General features: G+C 42.6%; 1 protein-coding gene across 1 annotated transcript in view; it reads left to right on the forward strand.

Moving 5' to 3' along the window:
- The window catches only part of plppr5b (phospholipid phosphatase related 5b), an 80136-nt gene that overhangs the window by 39104 nt on the left and 18103 nt on the right, over positions 1 to 22929 (forward strand). Inside the window, exon 3 of the mRNA XM_084033827.1 lies at positions 10827 to 11077. Coding sequence (XP_083889953.1) covers positions 10827 to 11077 — 251 coding nt within the window. The remainder of the gene's footprint in view (positions 1 to 10826; positions 11078 to 22929) is intronic.

The following is a 22929-nucleotide window of genomic DNA, read 5'->3' on the forward strand; positions in this document are numbered from 1 at the left end:
CTATGTATCAAACCCAATGTCACAGGAAGAGTAAAGATTCACCTGGTGGATCAGATGGCCAGGCCCGGAGGTCGCTTCTTTCCACTTCTTGAAACTCTGGGAGGTTTTCTCATCTGCAATCGCTCAAAAGGGGCAGCTCGACCTGAGCCTCTCTCTCACTTTTGTGGTGTTAGATCACTGGACACTGGAGCAGATTTCCTTTCTTTAAGGTGGGCTAGGTTTCTGGCCTTGACCACTTCTCTAGGCCTTTTGATGCAACACAGTTCTGGGTGAGGAGGAGACCAAGCAAGAGCATGAGGGCTCTACTGTTTCTGATTGTCTCTGTTAATGGGGTAATGTCTGATGCCAATGGTGTGGAACTTTACACCTTTTTAATGTTTTGCTTTTGCAAGGACATGGTTCATAAGTTACAATTAAGGGAGCGAATCACTGATCTGCAGACTCTCAGCCATATATGATTAGTGTATGTTTGTCCTTGAGTCCTTGAGCTTAATTTATTGCGATCTCATGCTGAGGAGGGTTTTTTTTCAATCTCTTCCTAGAAAGCATGAGCAGCAGCTATGCTTGCTCAATTTGGTGATATAGTTCTAATCCAAACCGGTGACCTTTAATGCCTTTTGTGGATGATTTCTAGCTGCCTAAGAGTGGCTTGTTAGGTATTCATGCAGGTATGGCAGGAGACGTTTGCTCCGTCTCTACAATCAAACTTGTTGATTATCGTCTGAAATGCTCCAAGGTTTTGTATAGCATGGTAACAGATTAGACAGATGTTTGGTCTACTGTAGTCCTAGCCCCGCTTGCTGAGCTGGATTTTAGTGCTCCCAAAGAAGAGATCAGGGCAAAATGGATTCCTCTTTCTGTGTGGGATCATTGTCTTCATTACTGAGCTTAAATATAACCCTAACCCTTCCAGCCATCAGCTGACATGCTGAGGTTTTCCACGTCTTTCTTTAGGCTTTCTGCGACCCCAGATCCATTTTTATGGATGTGAAGATGGTGGAATCATGCTCTAGGGGAAATGTTGTGTAAATAACCTAATTGTGTTCCAGAAAAAGATATCAGTAACTGTTTGGTGTTATAATATATATTTATATCTGTTTTAACTTATTTCCTGTTTTTATTAGAGGGGCGTTTATTTGTCTCTAGTTCCTGCCTCATGCAACAGCAATGTTAGAGAGGAGAAACAGTCAAATGAGAGCACATCCAGTGAAACGTTTTAGGTATTAGCACCCCCTGAAGAGGCACAAGGTCAGTATTTGTTGGATGTATGTGTTGGTTTGTGGTTTGTAACCAGCTCTCACATGTTCTCTTGGTTTTGGGATTCCCAATACATCCAAAATCATCAGTTGGTGTGTCAGACCATCTTTCAGACTATACATTGATAGCTGAGGTACTGGTACACTGATGGGGCTGAAGATTGAACAGAGCACAACCCTGATGTATCTTCTTCAGAGGCAATTCTCTAGCCATATGTGTATAATTTGCCTTTTAAATAAATATAAATGTGCTTTACCCAAAGACAATTGTGCCACACCTAGTTGACTTCACACTTAATGTCTAAGGATGTTGTTCTGTGAATCTCTTTCTTGTCAGATTCTTTAATGTGTTCCACTTTCTTTCTAAAGAATGTACTAAGTTTGACACAGATTAAATTGTCCCTTGTCTGAAAGTTTGGCTTTCTTGGCTGCTGGAAGGTCCTGACACCAATGTTGCTGCGACTGTCAATGGAATGCGTCGAGGACTAGGATGCAGTGAATGAGACAAATTGTGTTTGGGCCCACGTCTTTTTTCAGTTTGGATTTTTCTGACCTCTGTAACACATTTGACTCAACATCTTAGAGCCAAACGTTAGTTCCAGAACAAAGGAACAAAACGACGAAGCATGGATGAGATATCTCCTCGCCACAGATGCATTTATTGAGAAAGTCACAGTGAAGGTGACACATGACATGCAAACAGATGGGGAGGCAGATGGGGAACATGAACAGCTGTGTTTTGCGTGTCCCATCACCGCCCAACTGTGTTTGCTTTCATGAGAAGTTAATTTCTTTTACTCATAGGATCCATCCTAACCCTGACCTGGGCGTGATACAGAGCCAGCTCTCTTACTATGTGCAATCATGAGTCAATGATTTATTATTCACATGCTCATATTTCTCAATACTCACACTGACATGACAAAATGTCAGTGTGCAATAATGATAACAATATTATCTAGAGAAGGGGATTTCTGAAGAAACGGCACATTAATTGCTGGCATACATTTGAAAGAAGGTAAAGTTGTAGGAATATTTGGAAAAGTGGAAATAAGTTTTATTCGTATGAATGTCATTGGAAAATGTAAAAGTACCAATTATGTATGAAAGATGCCAAATATTTTCGGTTTCTTTGAAAAGCTGTTGCTAAACAATACAATATTTACAATATTTTATTTCCTAAACATTTCAATTGTGTTTTTAATGTAAATGACCATTATGGATAACTATAACAAAATAAAAGGATGACAGTTTAAACTGACTTTGGGGTTTTAGAAATTCATCAACCATTGACAATAACAACAATATGTTTTTTTTCTCCATTATTTTGAAACTACAACTCTCGGATAAAGGTGGTGCAGTAAGATGTGTCCTTCTGCAATGCCTTTGAAGGCAGGAGTACAAAGTAGCATCAGCAGAGTGAGAAGCTGTTACTCTTTCACCCAGAATGCTCTGCGGTGTCCTACAGCTGTCATGCAGAAGCTGAATTCTTTCAGCCTAGCTGCTCCTGGATCCTCTCTTTGCTGATGTCACAGTGTCACATGTGACACGATTCATGTGCGTGCTGGGGCTGCGTGCATGTATTTATGTGTGTGTGTGTGTGTGTATTCATGCGCATCATGTAATGCATGCTTGCACATGCTTGTTGCCAGAATGTGAGCCGGGCCACCCCCCCCCCCCCCTGCACTCAGGCCTGGCGTTGCTTTGCATAATGACTCACAGGGCCGTGATGTTTGGGAAAGTAGAACACAGCCGAGGGTCGAGGTACACTCTCACACTCCAGCAGTGTGTCTTTACCTTCTTGCATTTTGAACTTTAGATTTGGGAAGTTCACGCACGGCCCGCTACTTCACTGACATTATGTAAAGTAAGGCTTGCCCTTTGGGAACACAAAGCATTTTGATTTTGTAATTGTAAAGTGTATGTGTCATTATTAATATCTAAATATGTTTTCTTTTCAACACTGTTGCCTCTCTATACAGCTTCATAAATGAATTTAGATAATAACACCAAGTAATGTTAATAAACACGGATTGTGCAGCTTTTGCGGCTGTTGCAAATAAAAAGCTGCACAAATAACACAAACATAAACCACGTCATCCACCTCATTGTTCCTGTTCTATTTGCACATAAGATGAGATGATATATGCAGACATTAAGTGCAGAACCTGCCGCTTTATATGCAAATGAGCCTTATTGCAAAAGCAGGCAAATTCGAAGATCAGCGTTGATAGCAACATGTAGTGGCTGTGAAGAAGAGTTGGTGTCCACTCAAACCTTTTGATTTAGGGATACACTGACAGTTATGTTATTCAAAATAAATGAATAAAACTCCCATGCATTTCATTTTTGAAAATACAAAATTAAAAAAACAAGATTTCCGATGAAAGGAGAGAAGTGGAGTCTGAATGGAGTCAACATGTCGGGCCCACCGTGACTCTCAGCCCTCACCATTTCTACTTTGCCACATGAACAATCAGCAATCAGATGCAAAACAAGGGCAGATGACATTTAGCTGTGAAACTTTCGGGGCATGTTTGTGCTGCAATATGAGCAGCATATCTTCTGTGACTCGGACATTTACACAGGGCGGATAGTGGTTGCAAATGATGCGCAATCCATGATGAGTTTTGTCATTTTAGATGGTCATGAATGTGTTCTGACTGAAATGTGTAATAGTGGACTACGCCGAGCACAGCCGGCCTTCCTTCACATTTTACATGAAGTATGAATGAAAAGTGAATTACGTTTTAAAGATTTTTTTTAACTATGACTGCAATGTCCAGCGCTAGTGACGTATTATTGGATAGAGAAAGGCTACTTGGGCAGGTAGGAGGGACTTCCAACCCTCGAGGTGTTGGACGAGTGCCTTAATGTGTCGTTATGAAGTGACGTGTTTATGACAGATTTCCTCAACCTAGCTTTTTTTAACTCCAACTGTCATTTGGTAGCATGACGTCGTTCTGACTGACAGAAAAAGAAGTTGTGCTGAACAACCTGACAAAAGCAGGAAACCAACAGATCAAATGTCGTGACTGTCTCTGGAACAGCTGTGCGGCCGTGTTGGGATGACAGTGATGCCCGGCTTCTAAAAGGTTGGAAGGATTGTTGGGCGTTACGAGGATGCCAAAGCATGCCACAGCAATTCTTCACTTTTGTATGATGCACCAGAATGTGAGCAGCAGGCTGTGACTCACAGCAGCTAATTTCATCAAAAGCTGTCCTTCATAATCAACAATCAGCAGGACCACAGATCTGCACACACACACACACACTCTCTCTCTCTCCATGTCTCAGCATTAACGTTTAATAATCTATGTCACACTCTTCTGTCAGTGAGAGCCGTGTCTCCGGAGACTGCAGTGTTGCTCAAAGTGTTTGTGGCTGCTGAACGCAGCACGGCTCTGCTCTGACAGTCTGATTCCCTCCCTGCTCCTCTGGTTGGCTTTGACCTAACTCCCAAGGTTGCTCTGATTTGAACATTTCCTGTACAATATTTCTGAAAATGAAATCTGTCTGCTCCATCTGAATCACCAAGTTGTGCATCAAACTTTTTCAAGAAAATATGAATTGTGCTTATATAAGGCAGTACAAACTCATTTCAATCAATAATATATCGTATATTTTCCAGTGTTTGTAGGTGTTGCTCCATTGGTAGTTTGTGTATGTTCAGTATGTTTAGTTGGCAGATGATGACTTAGTTATTAATACGCGGATAAAGATGATTAGGCTCATCCTCGGGCTGCTTTCACATCTGTAGTTGCATTTGTTTGGTCCAGAAAATTTTTAATTTGCTCCAGTCTTGTACATTCCAGTTCAGGTTACAGGTATTGTGCTGCAGTGATATCTACTGAAATGAGCATGCACAGCAGCTAGCCCCCCATGGAGCCCATACTGTAACTAACTCCACTCACGCAATACATATTTTGGGGAAAAAAATAAAAACCATTTCAGAGATAAGGGTCCACGATGTCAAAGTGGCAGATTAAAAAGATAAAGATAGAAGCTCAAAGTGAAACACCACATGACCTGGAGATCCAGACAGAAGTGGTGAAATCGGATTATTTATATCACATATAATACATCACTTACATCGTTTGCAGTAGATTATCAGTGCATTTCCTTCACAGATCCACTCACGGCATGTGGAGAAACATTTGCTGACCGCCGTCCTGCAACTCGGTCCATGTGAACCGCCCACTTTGGGCTCCGAAAGGGCGCAGGCAGCACTTTGATTCGTGAGCTTGAAAGACATGAGACAGTTGTGTTGCACAGTAGAAACTAGATTTACAAACTTATTCCACTTGAGTGCTCGAAGAAGAAAAAGACCTGTGCCAGATTAATAAATATCACTGAAATATGAACACACACACACTTTATTAATTTCATCGTGTCCCGTTCTGTGACATCGAGCTGAGGCCCATCTCAATATCCAGCACACAGCCGCTGGTTCTGATGCCTCCACGTGTAACTGATGTGTTTGTGAACACGGGCCGACCGACTGGATCGCACATCACACTGCAGCGTTGTGGAGACGCTGGCACCGGATCAAGGAAGAGGTGCATTGCTTCAACGCTGCCCACCCTCGGAACCACTCACACTCGTACCTAAAGATAAGAGGATCAAATACAGCCAACACGCATGCTTACTAACATGGCTGCAAAGTGGCTCTGCAGGAGATCATGGCCATTTCAAGCAGGCAAAACTGGATTCAATGTATGCTCTAATAAGCAATTTTGGTCCTTCCCAAAGCCAGATAGGATGTGTGTGTGTGTGGGGGGGGGGAGTGTAAGTCGTCTGTATAACACAGAGTGCCCACGTTGCTGTCCCAGAAAGTGGGACAGCGGCGGGTCCATGCACCGCATGGCGAGCGCTCGGCGAGTGAGTCACACGACGCTTGACAAAACCTATTTGATGCTTGTTAAGAAAATGGAGCCGTCAGCATCTGGAGCTCGTGTGACCGACGAGGGGCGGAGAAAAAGAAAGGAGACATTTAAAACAAGAACTTGTGCGAGAGAGGACGTGCCTTGCTCAACAGCCGTGACGCAGCGGTGCCCATTTCCACGCGTTCCTCCCAGCTAGAGGCTCTTCAATGTCGGGGTTGAATTAGTTTGCAGCAGCACAAACACTTGGCAGTGATTGGAAAAGCTGCTATTGTTGCCACAGAAAATAATGCGTTTATGTGTGTGTGTGTGTGTGTGTGTGTGTGTGTGTGTGTGTGTGAGAGAGAGAGAGAGAGAGAGAGAGAGAGAGTTGTCTGACTAAGCGCCTGTTTGTTAATTTAGTGTGACAGAGGGCCGGGCTCTCGTAGGAGGGAAGCAATTATTTCTGTTAAAGCCCTTCAATCACTGAGATGTGGAGCCTGGCTGGTTTGGTTTAGGAGCAGTGAGAATGGATGGTGTCACCTGTGTGTGTGTGTGTGTGATATGCAATCCCTGGTACCCTGTAGACGGCGGACCTGCTTTTTGCAGCGTCACATGGTCTGAGGACCAGCAGGACTCTGCTGGGGGACGAACAGACTTCGTCTGGTGTTTGAGGGAATCATTCACACTGAAAAGACAAGTCAGCTGAATGATTTATGTCCCGTCCTTGATGTTTTACGAGGCACTTCGCTAGAGTCGCAACGCGATGTGTCTTTTTTAGGAAACTGTGGAGAGGAGAGACAGCACAGCTGCACACACTCAGAAGCGTCTGTTAGAGGATTGGACCTTTTCAAATGCTAAACCTCATTGTGTTCATTTTTTATTTGTTTTATCATATATATATATATATATATATATATATATATATATATATATATATATATTGTGTGAGGGTGTGGTAGAAAACTGTAAAGGCTTGTATAAAAACAAAACCCAAAGACGAAAAGGTAAGTAATTAGCATAAAAACATCAGCAGAGCTATTTAGTTGAGTTAAAAAATGTCACGTATAAAAGAACAAGTGTACTTCAAAACAGACAAAGAAATGCAGAGAAGCAGGAGTAATTGCTGTATTTACAGTAAGAAGAACAGTTTCCAGATCAAATGCTTTTGACAGAGGAATCCAAAGATGACTCCATGAGATTTGATAGAAAACTGACCAGGTGATGTTTTATACAAATGAAGATGAAGTTTGTCCAGTTGGGTGATTATGTGACTGAAAATCTAAAATATAAGGTAAATCTAGATTCTTCTTCTCTACATTGACTTATTTTACCTTAATTTTGTTATGTAACTTACATAACATAACTCACATTGCATACATAAGTTATGAAACAAGCATACCTTTTTTAGGTATATAACACTACTACAAATCACAATCTCTTCCTAAACCAAACCAAGTAGTCTATTTTTCCTCCCGAAGTACTTTAGATTCCTAAATCTAACAAAGCAAACCTCAAAACTTAGTAAATATCTGAAGTTTATTTTGAAAAGGCACTATGTAAATATAAGACGCTTAAACTGACCCACCCGGAACCTAAAGCATCATTGTTTGTCCCAACACATCATATACCAAGGCGTTGTCAGGACCGTCAGCGTCCTTCTCTAATGCACTAGGTTGTAAACTATCACGCTCCATTATGTCGCAGTAAAAAAAATGTTTTAGGAAAGAACATCAGGCTTTGGCTTAAAGGGATGACATCTCTAAAGTCAAAATGAAACTTAAAACACAAACGGGTCACGTTGTGAACTCAACAAACAACCCGGACACGAACACCTGTTTCTTAAATGAACATGAAACATAACGTGCTGAACACAAACACAATGAGATATGAACACTGGTCCCCTGGGTGAAAGTCCTGTGAAGTTTATGTCATCAGACTCTCTGAGCATCTAATAATGAAGCAGCTGGTTTCACATTCTGGTTACGTGAAGCTGAAGGACGCTTTGTGCGTTTGTATCAGACCCTGAGGGGTGTGAGAAGCATCTGTACTTGACGAGGTAGGAGTGAGGACATGTTGACTCGTCTTGGTCATATGTAGAAGCTATGAGATGTGAAGGCCCAATCACAATGTCCCCCCAAAAGCCCTGAACCACCAGGGACGTAACTGATCACCTGGTAAATGTTTGAGTGTGAGAGGCTGAAAGGCTTGAGATGGTATAAAGATAAGACGAGATGAGAGGTAATTGTCAAATAATGTATTTACTCAGCTCCTATAAAGAAAATTATATGAAATGGTTGATGAATAAACTGGGTGTGTAATATAACCCGTTCCATATTCAACTCTTAATGTTAATGTTTCTAAGTAAAGGTAATATGCCTGAACACCCGTGTGCCATCCTCTTTGTTTACCTCATATAACCCTGTGTTTAACCTCAAAATGCAATGGTTTGTGGGTAATTCCCTCAGGCAAATTCTGCAGAAATGTGGACGTATGGTAAGTCTGCATGAAGCGCTCCAAATGTCTGCGAGTGAGTCCTCAAGCACTTGCTGATTTGATAGTGGGACAACCCTTAACCGCTCACAGACTCATGTCCATGAGTCTGGCGTTGGGATTGGGCTGTAGTCTCCTCAGAGGAATGTCTGGCGTGGCGTCGAGGTCGGAGGAAGCAGCAGGGAGAGAGACGATGGCCGCCACTCACAAACACGTAGGGCTGTCTGACGCCGCTGTCTGGGCTGATTATGACTCATCGTGCGACCATCGCATCCATACAAGCCACACCAGGAAAACAATTCATGAGTTCATTTTTACTGATGTTTGAGTTCACTCGATTAAACGTGTTCATCTGTGGCAAAAAAAACAGCCTTGGAGCAACATCAGCCTCAAAGTTGAATCATTCGGTCGGAGCCAATTATGATTATGTTATTAACTAGCTGACCATTCTCTCTACATGAAGTTTTCATTAAAGCAGGACAATAAATACTTTTTGCAGGTTTGATGTAGCCAGCAATCACAGCGGTGTAGCTGCATCCTGTCAGTCATTCAAAATACAGAAAACTGACTTCCAATCAGCATTTACCCCTTGCTGTACATAATTGAATACGATTTGAGAAAACCAATGTTAATTTCGGCAACAGATTTGTAATTACCTTTGATTGATGAAAATATCAGATTTAGTCAAATTCAATTAAATTAAATTGTATTTATAGCGTCACATCACAACAAAAGTGATCTCAGGGCACTTTACAAATTGAGCAGGACTAGAACACGCTCATGATTTTCAAAGTCAACCAATTTCAAAAGTCCCAACATCACCCAGGAGCAAGTATTACAGCACAGCAGTGGAAGGGAAAAAAACTGTTAACAGATTTGACTCTCTCAAGCAGACCAGGCTCTTGGGTTCTATCTGCATTCGGTGTATGTAGTTATATTCACAGTAGTAGTAGTAGTATTCATAGTAGTAGTAGTAGTACTAACAGTAGTAGTAGTAGTATTCATAGTAGTAGTAGTAGTAGTAGTAGTAGTAACAGTAGTAGTAGTAGTAGTATTCATAGTAGTAGTAGTAGTAGTAGTAGTAGTAACAGTAGTAGTGGCATTAATAGTAGTAGTGTAGAAATAATATGAACAGTAGTAGTCCATGGTGTCAGGCGAAGCCACGTTTAGATGGTTCTATCTCCAACATGACCAGAAAGGAGTCACTATTGAGGGGCATCACAGTCCAGCAGGTGGAGCCACAACATGGTGCCTCCATGGGACTGATCAGGAGCCAATCCCAGCTATCATTGGGCAAAGGCAGGGTACACCCTGGACAGGTCGCCAGTCTATCACAGGGCCAACATGTAGAGACAAACAACCATTCACACTCACATTCACACCTACGGGCAATTTAGAGTCATCAATGAACCTATCCCCATCCTGCATGTCTTTGGACTGTGGGAGGAAGCCAGAGAACCCGGAGAGAACCCACGCTTACACGGGGAGAACATGCAAACTCCACACAGAAGGAACCCGGGCCGACCCAGGAATCGAACCCAGGACCCTCTTGCTGTGAGGCGAGAGTGCTACCCACTACACCACCATTCAGCCCTTCCTTTAATTCCAATTAAGGTTTTTAGTCTACAAAGGGAGCTGCATTCTCTCCATCCTTCCTGCTAATCTAGCATTAGTAGAATCATAGCTACTTGTTAAGCTTCAGATAGAACTTTATTAAAGTAAATAATTGTGCCAGATATTAATAAAAAAAAATGTACAACAGTAGAATAATAAAAAAGCACTAAACAAATGCAAACAATAGAGTAATACATATTAAATCTATAAGAAATATAGAACACCAGTGCAAAATAGAAGCTATAGTAGCTGACCATTCAGACGCTGCATTGACTGGAATACTGTTTACTGTTTGTTTAGCCTAGAGAGGAGAATCAAAATGTCAGATAACATAGTGATATTTCTTTAGCCAACGTCTCGAATAAGATTTGGAAGATGGTCCAGCCTGAATCAAAAATAACCTTTTATAACACTGGAAACAATGGTATCCCAGTTTCTGAAATTTAAGATTATTCTGTCACCATGATCTCTGTTCCAGGGCCTCCCCTGTTCACGGAAATTTCAGACCCTGATGCCATCATTTATTTATGAGTATGTATTTTACATAAAAAAAAATGAATACCTTCAGTTTTCATTTCATTATAAACTTTTCTCTTCCCAGGAGTCTACACCTTTGGCCTCTTCACCGTGGACATCTTCGTCAACGCAGGCCAAGTAGTGACAGGAAACTTGGCACCGTACTTTCTGACGGTTTGTAAGCCCAACTACACGGCACTGGGCTGCCAGCAGGCCCTGCGCTACATCAGCCACCAGGAGGCCTGCACAGGAAACCAGGACGACATCCTGCGTGCTCGCAAGACCTTCCCATCCAAGGAGGCCGCTCTCAGTGTCTACGCTGCTCTCTACCTGGCTGTGAGTTACTCTGCTCCACTGTATGTCTGAGTCTCGGAATGTTTGACATCAAAAAACTCAAGTGGTCATACAATCAATAACAAATGTGATTGGCCAGAAGAGAAAACAAAAGTGCATGGTAAAAACTGTCTGTTGTAAACATCACTTTCTGCCTATTCTTTCATCTGTCCTTTAAATTGCCTTTACAAACAAATGTTGTATTGTGGGTGAAGCTTAGCTATTGTAGGTTACAAATCTAGCTGTGGTTCTGTGAATTCCTGGCTGAGTAAAAGTGGATATGCTCAGGCAACGATTTCTGAAAAAAATAAGCCATGTGCAAGTGCCTTAAAGTTGTATTCTTCACATTGGCCAGCAAGAAGCAACTTCTCTGGTCGCAAAAACTAGTCTGATTATATAATCTATGAGAAAATGACCCTAGTTTATGGTCTCAAGCTCCAGTTTCAAGTCTTCTTCAATCCAGCATGATGTTCATTTTGTAAATGATAGTCCATTAAGAGTCAAACAGACCATAAAGAAGGTTATTCTTTAGGGGGAGAATACCTTGTGATGGACAGTTTAGACATGTTTTCCGAGTTTTCTGTGTTTTCATCGAATAGCTTAAATAATATCACAGTGTGTTTTTGGGGCAAGATCTAATGTCAAGTGTGTGACATGGAGGCTACCTGCACGTCCCAGCTATAAATACCAAATGTTAGACTTTTCTTCTTGCCCCAAAGAAGGTTCTGAGTGACTGGCATGACTGGCAGTCACTATGAAATTCACAGAACCGTAATTTATGTTCTGTTTAATACCTTCCTGACTGCCAGTGCCAGTAAACAAAGTGGATGATCACACTGCAACAACCATAAAGTCAAAGGCAGGATGACATTCACCAAACAACACAGCTTTCTGTTTACCTCTAATGGACCCGCACGATACAGAAATGAAACACAGATTTTATTAAGCAATTAATCAGCGGTAAATGCCAGGATAACAGCAAGACGATGGCATTCATACCTGGAACGCTCAGGTAACCTGCACATCACAGACATGACTTTGTGTTTATGAGATCCTGACCAGTGCTGATTGCTCGTTGACATATCTGTTTTGTTTACTGCTGCTGGCAGTCAGGAAGGAATGGAACAGAATAGGAAATTATTATCAAAAATATTGGATGATGAGGAGAAACAGAACAGGAGAAAACCCACAGTATTGAAGTATTGTAGATTTATATAGGTGCTGAATGTGACTCAGATAAAGGCTTGAGAGATGACTAAAGCAAACCTATGTTAAAGTAATTCTATTTTCTAGATATAGCATGGCTGCCAAAAAAAAGGTTTATCCATGAAATCAGACCAAGGGAGCATTTTGCAAACCCAGTTCTCTCTCCCAAATGCATCTTTTGTGTAAGAGTAAGTAAGTGTTATGTCTATGCAAATTAATTCAGCAAACTGCTTTTGCACACAAAATGCTGCCACATCCGTTTAAAAGCAGTTGGTTCTGCTATTGAACTACCTGCTCCCATTTTCTATTCAATTTTTCCTCATTTTCATTGAGTGATATGATTGGCTGTATATATTTCATGGGTAGAAAATAGTCGGCAACCTCTGGTTCTGAAAAGTGAAGCCAAAGCTAAAGTGCTTTAAACTAGCTCTTCTCTCTGCTGGCCATAAGGGGTGACTCCTCTGGTTGCAAAAAAATGTCTATGAGAAAATGACCCCTTGATTTATTACCTCATTTAAACATTGTAAACATGAGTTTATGGTCTCAATCTCTAGTTTCAAGTCTTCTTCAATCCAGCATGATGTTCATTTAGTACATTATGGTCCATTTAGAGTAAAAAAGAACATAATGCAGGGGATGCTTTAAGACGGGACTACCTTGTGATTGACAGGTTGCTACCAGAGTGTTGCTACCATGATGTTGTTACCATGGTGTCTTTTCCAGTGTGTTGTTACCAGAGGTGGGTAGTAACGCGCTACATTTACTCCGTTACATTTACTTGAGTAACTTTTTGGAAAGTGTGCGTGTGTGCGCAATTACGCATAGCGTGTTGGCCCCTCTCCACTTCACAATACAGCTCGGCTCTAGTCTCGTCACCTCTCTGCTGCTGAGCACTGTGGGCCGAGCCGATGCATGTCTCTCTCCCCGGGCCGGGAGAGTTATCATAACGTACTGTGCGTGTGTGTCCAAGCGTGTGTGTGTGTGCGTGCGTGGAGTGCTCACAAGCCTGCGCTTGTGTTTAGGGCGGGGATGGAGGGCACAAAAAAAATATTTGCACCGGGCCGATCACCATGATATACGCTACTGATTTCACTGATACTGAAAACATTAGATTTTGTCTTAAAAAAGTATTTTTCCATTTGTTGTTGTATTTTGCCGTTTCTGTGCGTACATTGAAATTGAATCCTGGCGGCGCCACTGACCAGAGCAATGATTTAAGATCGGGACTTCCCAGAGGCTCTGTGACTATCACATGACTGCATCTCACCAATCAAATGTAGCCACTAGCGACGTCTAACTCCGTTTCACCAATCAGGCAAAGCCTAAGCCATCACATGACCGCACACACATTCCCCGCGGCAAACAGGCGGAAAAGAGCGCAGAAACAAAACGATGGAGACGGCATGCAATTCCGAAGAAGCCGAAGAGGAGGAGGCACAACACCCCTGGCCCCACATAAAAGAAATGTTCACACTCCAGGCAAAAAAAAAAAACAGCTACATTATGCGTTGCCATTTGTGTCTCCCGAAACAAGTGGAGTTATTTATTTATTATTGTTTATTATAAACTGTTTCAGTTGTCTAAGGGAATTCTCCGTGCATTATTTGACATTATTTGACCTGATTAATAAAGGAGGTTACTCGGCAGTTACTCTGTACTTGAGTAGTTTTTTCACCCATTACTTTTTACTCTTACTCAAGTAACACAGGGTGACAATACTTTTTACTTTTACTTGAGTCATATTATTCTAAAGTAACAGTACTCTTACTTGAGTACAATTTTTGGCTACTCTACCCACCTCTGGTTGTTACCATGGTGTCTTTTCCATGGTGTCTTTACTAGGGTGTCTTTATCATGGTGTCTTTACTAGGGTGTCGTTACCATGGTGTCAGTACAGCGGCCTCGCTAACATTGCCATCACGCTAACATTATAATTTGCGAGTCATCAATTAACCCATCTGTGGTTGGAAGCCAGAGAAACCGGAGAGAACCCACGCTAACACAGGGAGAACATGCAAACTCCACACAGAAGGAGTACAAACCCAGATTCAAATGCAGGTCCCTCTTGCTATGAGGCGATAATCAATGTGTTTCATAACTTTCAATGTCAGCATTTCTTTTCTAGCAATAAAGTATCATCACAAAATTCCAACTTGCATTCAAAACTAAGCCGACCCTTATACCAAACCCACAGGCAGACCTTCTCAGCTGTCACTGACTTCACCAGCAGACCTGTGTGCTCTTAAGTTCAGCTGCATGGTCCGCATACTATAGCCATCTAGGTACAACGTAGTTCAAATTCATGTATGTATTGGCATGTACATGTAAGTATGTTTGTACAAGTAAAAACCTACATGAATCAAAGTCATAAAACACAAGAAATACCTTAAAAAGCAGGTGTAGTTCGCAGAATCTTTGCTGTGTGGATCCTATGGGAGCTCCGTCGATGAGCAGAGAATTGTCTGGCGATCCAACTGTACATCCATCTCACTCTACGACTGACGTGTCTGGATGAAAACTGAAGTAACGTTTTTTTGCAGTGCATTCTTTGATTTTTGTACAATGGAGTGTGAATGCCCTCACACACACAAAAGATATAATCCCTTGTAGCGTTTCATCTAACTGATCCATCATTCTTTGGTCAGCAGAATCCAGAGAGAGCAGCGAAGCACTTTGGATTTATCCTTTCCCAAAAGGTTCTCTCTGATGGTCTGATTGCTTTGATTTTCTGTGTCAGAGGGCCTTGGGCTGCCTGCCCGAGTGCCCATGAGCAATGGAGGCACGGCTTTGGAACATCAGTGACTCCCTGCACGATGAGGAGAGCAGATTGCGTCTGTTATCTAGGTCATTTAACAAAGGCCATTGTTTGTGTGTACAGCTTGGCATGTACAACATACGCACACACACACACACACACACACACACACAACCCTGCAGCTCTGAGGAGATGATGCTTACTCCTCTCCAAACTCTCATTGTCTCGGTCATTACAGTAGTGTCACGCAGCCATCCAGCGTCCGCCCAACCCGAGGATTTATCGAAATGAGGCTGTAATTACCCCCAAAGAACAGCAATGTAACAGCACTGCAACGACTTACGTGTAATTACGTGTTGTAATATTTTGCCCTGAATCTGCACTGTAAGGTTGTGTCCGTTTTAGCTGCAATCAAGAGCAAGTATGAATCCTTTGGTCCAAAATATGTCCCTGCATATTTAGGCCCTCTGATTCATTTGAACTATAAAATGTGCTGTAGTTGTACGACTTCATTTTGAAATGAAGTGGAACCATCAGAATTGGTTTACAGGTGTTCACCAACCAGTGTATTCTCTGTGTTATGTGTCTCTGAAATTTAATTTGTGGATGAAATAATGTTGTGACCAAATAATCCTAAATCGTATTTATGATTCCTAAAATGCAAATCCATCCACTTGTTTTTACGGAAATGTTTTTTCAGCATAAAAAACACTGAAAGGAAACACCTGAATTTTGAAACGTGATGTGTGATATCATACAATGTTAATCTTGGCGACACTGGGCTGTGATGTAGCACCTGCCTGGTGTACCCAAATGCAAACGTCCTCCTTTGATTCCAGAAGGACAAGCTCAAACAGCCAGTCAGTCCCCATACGACCCCATGTTTTTTAATGTGGGGGGCAAATTTACAGCAAAATAAACATATATACAGCCTTGCATGAACAAAAAAAACCTGGCTTGCTGTCCCCTCTGCTGTGTCACCTGGGCCTGCCTGTACTAATTTACTAATTTGCTTGGTGAAACTAATCTGCTGCTTCACATAATTCCATCTAGCATCACCAGTCTTTCAAACATGTTTGTTTTCCCTCAAACAAACACATGTGACATGTGTCCTTGCCACCATGAAGCAGTTCTATGTTGTGAGTGTGGGTAGCAGTGGTTGCACCATGCAGGGAGAGCGTGCATGTCAATGCTCATTGCCCATCGTTGATTATACAGTGTGGCATTTATAGACTTTGTTTGTCTGGAGGAGTTCTATCCAGCTGTGAGGCTCAGCTTGTCCTGTTGTCCCCAGCGCTGGTTGGTTTGTTGCCATGGTATTTTTTAACTCAACACTGTGGGCGCTGCTGTCCTGTACTGTGACATCTTTTCTTTACAATTTCTGTCAAAGTTTGAATTTCTGTTATTTTGCTTTTATTCTGGGGACATTCAGGAGCATCTGATTGGTCGACCTCAGTGCTCTAACTGGAGTGTGGAGATATAATAGTTGTGCTAGATAAGGTGGTGCAACGAAAGGCAATATTATGTCTCTCAAAAATGTATCCCAAGGGCAACATGACAACAAGAATAGGAAAGGGCCCACGGTGGAGCCTTGAGGAACCCTAAAAGTATGTGGTGCTGCAGCTGAAAAATATTTTCCCAGGTCAAATGAGAAACTCATATCCAGCAGGTATGACTGGAACCATTTAAGGGCATTGCCTTTAATGCCCACACAATGTACATTGTGAGATAAAACAGATCCTATGATCCACAGTTTCAAAGGCAGCGCTCCGGTCTAGAAGAACAGAATAACTAGCAGAGTTCCCTGAGTCAACAGTTAAAAGAACTGTGGTCAGTACTGTGGTGTGATTTAAAGACAAACTGACACTTTTTTTTATAAACGTCATGGTTACCTAAAAACGATTCCAACTGAATAAAACGACTTTGTCCAGAACTTTGGACAGAAAAGTTGGCTTAGAAATTAGCCTGAAATAGAACAGCCATATCCAGTTTTTGTTTTGATGAGAGGCTGCACAACAGCATGTTTGAAGGCAGCTGGCACCCTGTGATAAGAGAGGGGTTTATCAATGCCAGAATACTCGATCATACACTATCTAAAACTTGCTATCCAGGGGGTAATTTGTGGGGCACAGATGCTGCTCTACCTCTGATAATAAGGACATTGATACAGACGGAAACTGATCATAGGCTGCTGGGCACAGAGGAGAGACGGGTCTGTGGAGAATGGAGTGGGTGAAGACCTAAGAGAAGAAATCTTATTGATAAAAGATGTTTTCAAAGTTTTGTGTGGGCGTTGGCACAATGTGGGGATTTATAAGATAATTTAAAACACTAAAAAGAACCTGAGGCCTAAGCCTGTTACTGGAGACACGATTACATAGAAACTCAGATTTTCAACAAGCCCTCCAACTCATACGACCAAATAGGTCGTGTGTCACGTCCTCAAATACGACCTCTGGGAGCGTATTGCGGAGATTCTTCCGCAACGATAGTAGTGGTTAAGGTTAGGGTTAGGTCGACGTGTGGAGGGGGTCTCTGCCGATGATTGACGGGGGGCGATCGTCCGCGCACGCGCGGGGGGGGTGGGGGGGGGGTAGGTTTAGGTCGACGTGTGGGGGGGGTCTCTGCCGATGATTGACGGGGGGCGATCGTCCGCGCACGCGCGGGGGGGGTGGGGGGGGGGGGGGGGTAGGTTTAGGTCGACGTGTGGGGGGGGTCTCTGCCGATGATTGACGGGGGGCGATCGTCTGAGACACCGGAGTGTCGATATTTACTTGACCGCTAGAGGGCGCACTATTTTGAAACGTAACATATGGTCGTAATTCGGTGCTTGACACACGACCTATGTGGTCGTTTTCTCGAGGAGGACAGTCTGCAGATTTTGGTCCCTCTGGTATTTTGCTTAGCAATTGCGTAAAATTCCTAAGGAGGCATGGAGCTTCTTCCACTTCCTCTCGGCTACTCTACATGTGTGCCTGAGGGCGCGAGTAGTATCATTCAGCCAGGGCTCTGAATGTGGTATGGTGTGTTTAAAACTAAATGGAGTAATGGAGGCAAGGTAGAAGTACAAGTGGAGTCAAAAAGAGTGCCATCCATAGTAAAAATGTAAATGTTAAAATGGTTTATGGTAAGCATGTGACACGTGTGAGTAAAAGTTGTCACTTTGCAACAAGGGACTGTTTCAATAAAATAAAAAAAGCCAGAATTCTGATATACCTGAGTCACATATTTTCATATTCCTTTCTTTATAGTCCTCTACATAGTCCTCTATATAGTCTCCTTTATTGTCCTCTATAGTCTTCTTTATTGTCCTCTATAGTCTTCTTTATTGTCCTCTATATAGTCCTCTATAGTCTTCTTTATTGTCCTCTACATAGTCCTCTATATAGTCTCCTTTATTGTCCTCTATAGTCTTCTTTATTGTCCTCTACATAGTCCTCTATATAGTCTCCTTTATTGTCCTCTATAGTCTTCTTTATTGTCCTCTATATAGTCCTCTATAGTCTTCTTTATTGTCCTCTACATAGTCCTCTATATAGTCTCCTTTATTGTCCTCTATAGTCTTCTTTATTGTCCTCTATATAGTCCTCTATAGTCTTCTTTATTGTCCTGTATATAGTCCTCTATATAGTCTTCTTTGTAGTCCTCTATGTAGTCTTCTAAATAGTCCTCTTCATAAGGACTAAGTATTTGCAAATTTTGCAGTAAACTTCAGCTCCATGATTAGATCCTCTCCTTGCATTCACATTACACACGTTTAAAGTACCTTAACAAAACAGGGCAGAGAAGTTGAAGTAAAAGAAAAAATTATTTTCTTGTATTGCTCCATGAACACATAAAAGAAAAGCAAACACTAAAACAAAGCAAAAGTGCACAACACAACGGATAGAATCTTGCAATAACAGAACATTCTTCTATATATTTATTCTTTATGCAAGAAAGATCTACTTAGATATGTCCTCGTAACAGCTAGTTGCTATAAACACATGGGGCCCTAGTTTCGTGGCGCAGCGCAGGGCGGCGCAGGGTGGCGGAGCCGGCGCAATGCAAGTTTCGACCCGAGCAGCCTTGCGCACGGTCAGTTTGGCAGTTTGGTGGATCGCCTGCGCCAAGATGGGTGTGGCGGCGCAGCAGGGGGAGGCGTCACAGATTCAGCTTGGCGTAGCGGAAGTTTCGTGGCAAAAAGCCTCGCCGAGACTGCGCTGAAAGCTCGCCAGCTCCGACCTGGTCTACTTTCGGCGCAAGGCGCAAATAAAGTCCATTCATTCAATGCGAATCACAGCTGGCGGAGTGGAAGTTTGGCTGACGGCGCGCAGTGCGCACACGTCACCGAGACCTCACAGGCAGGTTTCCACAGTTCCAGGCACATTTAAATGCAATAAATAATCACAACAAACACTATTTAATGCAACTAATTGAATCAACACGTGAATTTATATCTATATAGATTGTCCCGTCACATCTGACGTCAGATCAAAGGCGGATGGCACGCGTAACAGAAACTCAGCCTCTCGGACCAAAACATCTCCCTCTCTCTCTCCTGTTTTTTATAATATCGTTGTTATTATTATGATACGCGCGCACAGCGTGTGATGCACGTGGTGGGAGCGGCGGCGCTGCTTCTGTCATCGGGTTGTCAAATGACGGAACTTGCACTGAACCTCCCCTAACGCATTAAAGGAGAGGAGAGGAGCTCATTTGATGGGGAAGATCTGAATCGGCTGTATTAATCCCAGTCCACGCCTCGTCTCCTCCTCGTCTCCCACTCACGCCTTCTTCTCCTCCCTCTTTCCCACTTGCGCGGGTGGGCGAGACGGGAGGTGTGCCTGCGCTAGCCTGCGCGGTGCACGAAACTTGCAAAGTCCAGGCGGACACACCCCGTCGGCGCGGCGCAGGTGCGCTGAAAGCTGACTGCGCCTGGTATACGAAACTAGGGCCCATGGTATCCATGTTATCAGAGTTGGACTGCTCTGACTGCTGCCAACATAGATCTTTGAAATGGAATCAGCCTGATAATTTACCACAGCCGTTCCAGCTGTCTCCATCTGAGCAGGTCCCCCTCACAAATACCACAGGACACCATTTGAACTTGGCATGACGGAGAGATTGATGTCTGGAACAGCGTGGCGCAGAGGACGAGCTCCTCCGCCTCATCTCCCCGGGTGGAATTTGTCATGTCGCACTCTCCATTTAGCTGACAATCCTCTGATATAGTGAGCATGCCAACAGCTGCTAATGTCTGACGTTAAATGGGAAATCGGTTGGAGGGTGTGCCCGGCTATTTTACGCTTGCGAGGGCTGTTAAGACAAATCAAGTTGACCTGAGGAGTCTCGGGTCAAACGAGGTCCAGCTGAGAAAGATTCAGAGGTACAATATATGCGATATGTGGTTTCAAGAGGTCGACTAGCAGGGGTTTTATCCTGTGCATCCAAGTACAAGATTGATAGAATGTGACAGCTCATACAAGGCTCACAGGGAGATATCCCCTTGACCTGGTGAAGGACACATGCACACACACACACACACACACACACACACACACACACACACACACACACACTATATATATACAAGTCGGGTCCAGCCTGATAATGGCTGTCGGTGTAACATGAATCACAGGGACATGCACAGACATGTTTAGGGACAGTTGCTTGGACAAACACACAGATCATGAATTAGTCACGAAATGCAACCCATTGTTTCCGTGTGCTCACCATGAACACAACGCCAATAGAAAATCAATTCAATCCTTTTTCATGGTGGAAAAACAAATTAAACAAAACGTAATTCACAATCCGGTTTAGTTTAAGGAATGTTTTAGATGAGCGAATGCCCCCCAAATGACCTAAAGTGCATTTTGCACACTCGTTAGGCTCCGGGCAGGGCACACTTGACTGCGACCTCTTGACCCCGTTGCATCTCCAGTGAGAACGTGTAACGGTTTATGTGTCAAGAGGCAGTTTACAGAAGTACAAGGACAAGTAAAGCTAATGCCTTGCAGGTCATGTGTCAGGGGACAGCGAATCAGGAACTGTGGACCATTAAGACAGTAACCAGGTCCTCTGAGCAGGATGTGTTGATCACTGAAGATTTAAATATGGAGAGGAGCTGCAGAACCATGCGGCCACTCTGTTGTGCAGACATTGTATTTAACACAATGTATTTAAGTCCTGAATGATCAAAAGCGATAAAGAATACATGGATTGCTGCGAGAAACATGGAGTCGTGTGATCTGGCCTCGGAGGAGATTGCGCACTCTAATGAAAAATACAATTAGGCCTAATCTCCTTGTCTTCTGCCTCGACACAACAGATTAGTGATTAGAGCCAAACATAGACATGTTTCCTCTGGTCTATATGTGTCTCCTCTCTCTCTCTCTGCTCCTCCATTCTTCAGCCTCTCCAAGATTTACCAAGTGGCTCTAAATCGAGGCCACATTGGATATTATGCATATGCATGCAAACACATCGTCTGCTTGTGTTGAAAGCTCCTCCACAAGGCTACTAGAAGGTGTGCGGATTTGTTTTTTAAGTGTGAAAAACATTGTTCTTTGTATCTGGTGAGAAACCAGTCATGCTGACTGAAATGTCATCATCATCCATACCAAATGTGTGTCCCTGTACATTAAACTAATAGATTGCATTCATTTTAAATTGCATGAGATTATGTTGAGTATTATGTCAAGAATAATATAATTTCTAGAACACAGATTTTCTCTCCTAATATCTACTATGTGCTCCCTTCTTATCCTTTCTTCCCACTACTTCTTCTCCTCTAACTCTCTCATTTGCTCTTCACCTCCCCCACCTTCTCTCTTCACCTCACTCTCTCTATCTCTCTCTCTCTCTCTGTATTTTCCTCTACCTCTACTTTCCTTCTTCTATTATTCTCCGTCTGCTTCTTTCTGCTTCTTTTTTCCACTCAGCCTGTATTTGTTCATCCTGCAGTTCCAGTGCAAATCTGCCAGCACTTCTTTTAAATGCAGCGTTGAAAATAGAAAGATGCCCCGAGGAGAGACTTAACATATCAGCTCATATTTACACACAGTCACAGCTGTCTGGTGGCATTTCACCACGGAGGTTTTAATAAAACATGAGGAGCATGGGAAGGAACTTTAGGAATATGTTTGAAAGTCAAAGTAGAATAATGTTGATTTCAGCGTTTCCCTCCCGTGAGACCGCATCGAGTGAGGAATATCGTATCCTGCTAAATGCACTATGAGTTGTGTCGCGCTGCTCTAACGTCACATGGCGGCTTTTACTTTCTGTAGTTATTTACACACTGACACAGCTTCTGTAAGCAACACAGCGCCGATTTTTACATCAGCTGTCAAACAGATAAGCACTTGTGCATCAAAAACACACGATTTAACCTTCATATGCAAAACCTTAGACTGCAGTCTCCTCACAAAGCACGGAGAACATTACTGTATGTTTCAGATAATATAGGAGACATTTGATGAATCAACAGAATTTGGCCTCAAGGTTGTGTGTGTGATGAGCAGGATGCATCACACTCATACACACAAATATGCACAACACAATCAAAGCATACAAAATATGAGTGCATTCATTTATTAGGCATTGCCTCCCAACATGATTATTGGTCATTAATGGTTCAATTAGGCCAAAGTGCAGAATTTTCATGCAGGAATTATTTCAAGTTGCTTTATTATTGTAGATGTTTTGGCTTAAAACACAATGTCTGACATATTTTCACCTCACGTTACAGTTTTTCCCAGTTGCGAAGATGGAAATGTCATACTTGTGGCGTAAATGTACTGAACTGCATTAGTGAAAGCATTAAATCTGGTTGCCTTGTATTTACTAGGTATGCTAAATCATAAGCAAGTTGGCTGATTAACATTACGTTTGAAATGCTTTAACATACTTT

The sequence above is a fragment of the Eutrigla gurnardus genome (assembly GCF_963514095.1).
Source record: "Eutrigla gurnardus genome assembly, chromosome: 18".
Classification (NCBI taxonomy): Eukaryota; Metazoa; Chordata; class Actinopteri; order Perciformes; family Triglidae; genus Eutrigla; species Eutrigla gurnardus.